The sequence below is a fragment of the Syngnathus scovelli genome, chromosome 20, assembly GCF_024217435.2.
Source record: "Syngnathus scovelli strain Florida chromosome 20, RoL_Ssco_1.2, whole genome shotgun sequence".
Lineage (NCBI taxonomy): Eukaryota > Metazoa > Chordata > Actinopteri > Syngnathiformes > Syngnathidae > Syngnathus > Syngnathus scovelli.
Window position 1 is genome coordinate 3,272,508 of NC_090866.1, and position 5,556 is coordinate 3,278,063.

Genomic DNA, 5,556 nt, shown 5'->3' on the forward strand with positions numbered 1-5,556 from the left:
GCAGTATCTAAAGGAGCTGCAGGAGCACGTCGTCACTCATCCCGAGTACGGCCCGCTATTGAATACGCGTACGTAACGCGTTCACCCACGGTACCCTAGAGCGGTGGCCCGACGTCGTACATAACGTCGCAAGATATGAATATGTAGTATCGGCGTACTGCAGAACTATAGATAAATGTCTGTCACAAAGGAAATAGTGTATGGCTATGCGGACCACGTGCTCAAATTACGCGGGCTGGAGCGATACGCCGCCCGGCGTGACGACAGACCTTTGCCGACCAGCCCTAAGCTTACGGCCGCCCTAATACGCAGCTGCGAAGAAGCGGCGCTGCTGCTCGACGGTACAGAAAAGCTATCCGAGGTAGTGAGCGTGTTAGTAGACACGGGCAACGTTGACATCGTGGAGGGCATCATCGACGAAGTGCTGCAGGATACTCCCAACATGGGACGCGTGGTGACTTTGATTTACGCCTGCGTGGAGATGTATGCGCAGTGTTTATCCGAGCAAATCGATCGTTGCCCCGACATCATAACCACTCTCGTGGAGAAGCTACCGGAAGATCTGGACTGGACGCGGTTGGAACGCGGCCGTAAAGCGCACGTGCCTACGACCGCGGTGGCCCGAGCGTTTGTTGCGGGTTTACTGGTCGGTGTCTGTGCAGTCTCTCTGCATGCCTACAAACTCGTTAAGCCCGTGACCGCGATATCTGGCATATGTGTCGTGGGAGCGTTGTGTACCGTTGCCGGTTGTATGCTCTCTCGGTTTATTTGAATGTTATGAATGTACCGACCTTTTGGAAAAAATAAAACATCCTAGCTACAATGAAGGTGTTTGTGTTATTCCTCACTATCCTCTCGGGAACAAGCGCCGCGGTTTACGTCCTGCACGGTACACGTAATGTGACTGTGCCATGCATGGCAAAGAGGGATCATCGACTCAATTACCTGTTTGTAGTCTGGTACAAGATGGTGCGATCCAAGCGCGAACACGAAGTGATCGTGAAGCGTCAGCGCAACACCACCTTACCCGCATACGGTAGATGGGCCGGAAACGCTGTACTACTCGACGACGACAGCCTGCTTTTCCGGGATCCCGTGACGTGGGCCAACAACGGGACGTACGAATGCCATCTCACCGCACCCGTGGGACACGACAGCGACGATGCGGTCACCGACCTCGCCGTCATCCCGTGTGAGGAGCGTCCGGCCCCACCCACGAAGCAGCACGACCAAGAAGGCCACCGTCCTGCCGTGACCTGCGTAACGCCCCCTGATTGCGGGTACCTGCCGTACCTGCTCCCGTGCATAATAACGATCGAGGCGATTCTCTTGATCATGGTTGTGTTGGCCTACTGCCAGTACAGGCACATGCCTTGTTTCACAATACTTTAACTGCTCTAAACAATAAACATGGCAAATGATTCATACGGTCTGAGCGTGAGTTTAATCAATCGGGGGTCAACCGTATTTTCAGTGAGGGGGGGGGGGTTTGTTTCATAATATTTTACCCCTTTAAATAATAAACATGGGTCTGACAATGAGTGTTGATTGATCGACGACCTCGGGGGGGGATCGATTACCCCCCCGGGGGGGTTGTTTCACCATACTTTAAACATGGATGTCGAGCGTTGGTCGATCGACTAACATGGGGGGGTGTTAATAATATTTGAATATCTCCGATCGACCGGGCATGGGGTAGAGTTACGACTGTGGGGGGGGGGGGGGGGGGGGGGGCACGTCCTTTGCACCACAATATGCCAACAAAATTTGAATCCTGTCGTTTAACCGCTAATGGAGTGAAAGCATAGGTACGGGCAACCATGGCATCTACACCTTTTCCCTGCAGCATCTGTTTGCAGACCATGACATCCATCGTCGTCACCCGGTGCGGTCATCTGTTTTGCCAGCAGTGCATCGAGACCGACATCAACGTCTGCGCATCTGACTATCGGTGCCCGGTCTGCCGGGCACCGATGTTTGCCGGGGACATACAGCCGGTGTATGACCTAGACCGCATGGTAAAGGAGTGCCTCAGGGAATGCGATCGACGCGTGGCCGATGCAGTGTGCGACACCGAGGAGCGCTGCGCGATGGGTCACAGTCACGACCTGGCCAAGCAAGAGAAACGACTGCAAGCCGAACACAAAGACACGGTGGACACGTTAACGTTGCAGCTGCAATGCACCGGCGACCAGATGGCCAACGCGTGCGCCGAGGCCCTGCAGCTCGAACGGCAACTCGAGCTGTCGCGCGCCGAGACCGAATCCGCCCTCGCGCTGCGGGACGAGCACGAGCTGGGACTACAATGCGCGGTGAGAGACGAGCTCCGCGGCAAGCTGAAGCGACATCGTTTGGCGAACATCGAAACCTCCAACAAACTCGTCCAGACGGAGGCCCGGCTCTCCGAGCTGCAGGCGAAACACGACATATTGAAAGCGTCCGCCTCGCAATTCTGCGACGACGTACACGGCACCCACTTTGCTGAACTGTCTCAAGTGAAAGATCAACTAAGTAAGGTAATGGAAAAAGACTACCGCATGCAAGCGGGTCTGTATACGTTCCGCAAGGCCATGAACGATTGTTGAGGCGTTTACTGAATTGAATAAAGATGGTGTACACCCTTGTCTGTGTCCGAGTACAACATTTGATTATGCGCGACGCCGCGGGCTTGCGTTTAGAGCGACATGAAACGGTAACCGCCGAGGCATAATGTCCGGTATGTTACCCCCGCACGGTTGGGCCAAGTGCCCGGCCCAGGGTTTCACAATCTGCGGGTTCATAACCCCGGGTAAAACGTTTCTCGACGGTCGCTACGACAAGCACATTCCCTCCGCGAACCACTACAAGGCCCCCAAGCCTTACACGTACGGAGCCGTGATAGACCTAACCAACACCACGCGCTATTACAACGGTAAAGCCCTGGGCGCGTGCTACCACAAGATATGCTGCAAGGGACACAACCAGTGCCCCAGCCCCAGAGCGGTGCGCACTTTCTTGAACCTGTGTCAGGCCGCTCAGGGCCCGGTGTACGTGCACTGCACGTACGGCTTTAATCGTACCGGTTATCTAGTGTGCTGCTACCTGGTGGAACGCCGCAAGATGTCAGTGCACGACGCCATCCGCCTCTTTGCGGAGGCCAGACCTCCGGGCATCTACAAGGAAGAGTACGTCAAGACCCTGTGCATCAAGTACAACGCCCGCACGCTGTTGGTAGCGGCCGAGCTGCCGGCGTGGCTGCCCGAGCTGCCTGTGACGCGCGCGCCCGCTCGCGACGAGACACCCAAATACAAGCTGGGCCTAGGGGCGGTGCACGACGCGGAGCTGCGCGCCGAGATAACGCGCGTCATCACAGGGGCCGTGGGCTATCGGTACCGTGACCAGTTCCCGGGCTGTATGCCCGTGTCGATGAGCAGGCATAATTATTCCGAGGTGGTGAGGCTGGGCGCCAACGGGCGCGCTACGTGGAAGGCCGACGGCACCCGGTACATGCTGTACATAGACGGACGCGACCGCGTGTACGTCATGGACCGTTGCGCGACCATATGGCAACTGACAGAGGACCGGTTCGAGAGGCCCGACGGCCTGCACCTGACGGACACCCTGGTGGATTGCGAGCACTGCGGTCAGGACCTGTACATCTTTGACGTGATCTACGTGTGCGGTACCCACGTGGCCGACTACACCCTGGACAGTAGGCTGGAGGCCGTAAGCGCGGTGGCGCGTTGTTACCGCGGGCCCTTGCGCGTCACGGTCAAAGCGTTTGTGCCGTTGTCCGAGTTCGAGGCCCTGTACGAGGCGTACGCCGGTCGGTCCGACTGCGACGGCTTTCTGTTCCAGTCCAACGAGGAGCCCTATTACGGCGGGCGCGACGTGTCCGTGGTAAAGTACAAGCCTCCCGAGAAAAACACGGTGGACTTTAAGCTCGTGCCCGTCGACGCCCAGTGCGCCGGGCTGTACCTGCACGGAGCCACGGAACCTTTCGCCCGGGTGTTGGCGTGGGACCCGGCCATGGCCGGCTGCGTGGTCGAGTGCGCCTTTGCGGACGGCGCGTGGCGGGTGCTGCGCGTGCGGTCCGACAAAACCCAGGCCAACACGTACTTTACGGCGCTGCGCGTTTACGACAGCATTTGCGAGCCGGTGGACTTTGGCCGGTTCAGGGATCTCATCTGCGAATGATCAAAACAAAATGGAGGTTTTCCTGTCGCTGTACCCGGACATCGAGGAGCGGCGCTTCGGGGTCCACGGGGACATAAGGCTGGAAGGCGGCCTGGACCCCGAGGATGACTTTGTGCAGCAGCAGTACCTGGCGCGCTTCCTGAGTCCCAAGACGCCCTACAACGAGCTGCTGCTCTTTCACGAAATGGGCACCGGCAAGACGTGCACGGCCGTGGCCATAGCCCAGTGCGCCGCCAAGTACCTCAAAGGGGTGTTGGTGATCACGCGCGGCGAGTGCCTGATGCGCACCTTCCGGTCCGAGCTGCTCGATAAATGCAACAGCTCGTGGCGTCGGGAGCGGCGGGCCGTGGAGCAGTTCTTCCGCTTCACCACCTACGACCGCTTCGACGCGTGGTGCAACCGCGTGTCGCGGGGCTTACTGGCCACCACGTACGAACGGTACCTGATCATCGTGGACGAAGTGCACAACCTGAGGGAGGACAATGCGGCGTACCGCTCGCTGCTGATGTTTATGAGGTCGGTGCGCGGGGCCAAAAAGGTGCTTTTGTCGGGCACGCCCATGGCGGACCGCGCCGACGAGATCGTGGACGTCATGAACCTGATTCTGCCGGAGCCCGTGGACAAGTCGAGGTTCTTTACGAGCTCGGGCAACTTTATCCGGGGTGCGGAGAGCGACTTTATAAGGACGGTCAGAGGGCGCGTGTCGTACGTGCTGGGCAAGAGCAGCGGCGTCAAGGTGCGCTACCGAGGCCGACGTATAGACGGTCTGCCCTTCAAGGTGGTGAAGCTGAAGATGTCGGCGTACCAGCGAAGCGTATATCTGAACGCGGTGGACGAAGACCAGCGCACCAACAACGTCTTTACCAGCACGCGCAAAGCGTCGCTGGCGGCCCTGCCCGCCCGGGGCGACCTGGCCGACTACAGCGTCAAGTTCGACTACGTGATGTCTCAACTGGCGGCCGCCAGAAAGAGCTTCGTGTACTGCGACGTGGTGCGCGGCACGGGCGTGATGCTGCTTTCGCAGTTGCTGCGGAACGACGGCTGGACCATGGTTACGGGCGCCGCGTACGGCGGCGTCAAACGGCCCAAGCGCTTCATGGTGCTGACGGGCGCTGACTCGACGCGCGTGCAAAAGATGCTAGAGCGGTTCAACCACGAGCGCAACGTAGACGGCTCCGACGTAGCGATGGTACTGGGCAGCCGAGCCCTAGCCGAGGGTTTCACCATGCGCGACGTCACGGACCTGTTTGTGCTCACGCCCCATTGGAACTTTACGGAAACCTTCCAGGCCATCTACCGGGCCGTGCGCGCCCGGTCTCACGACTACACGCGTCTGATGCTGGGCGAGGCGCAGCCCGCCGTCAACGTGCACATAGTGGT

General features: G+C 58.8%; 1 protein-coding gene across 1 annotated transcript; it reads left to right on the forward strand.

The window, feature by feature from the left end:
• The first annotated feature begins 2,709 nt into the window (after positions 1-2,709).
• Positions 2,710-4,176, forward strand: LOC125990654 (mRNA-capping enzyme-like). The gene has a single exon (XM_049758070.1). It carries the CDS (start codon positions 2,710-2,712, stop codon positions 4,174-4,176), a length of 1,467 nt encoding a protein of 488 aa, XP_049614027.1.
• The last annotated feature ends 1,380 nt before the right edge of the window (positions 4,177-5,556 follow it).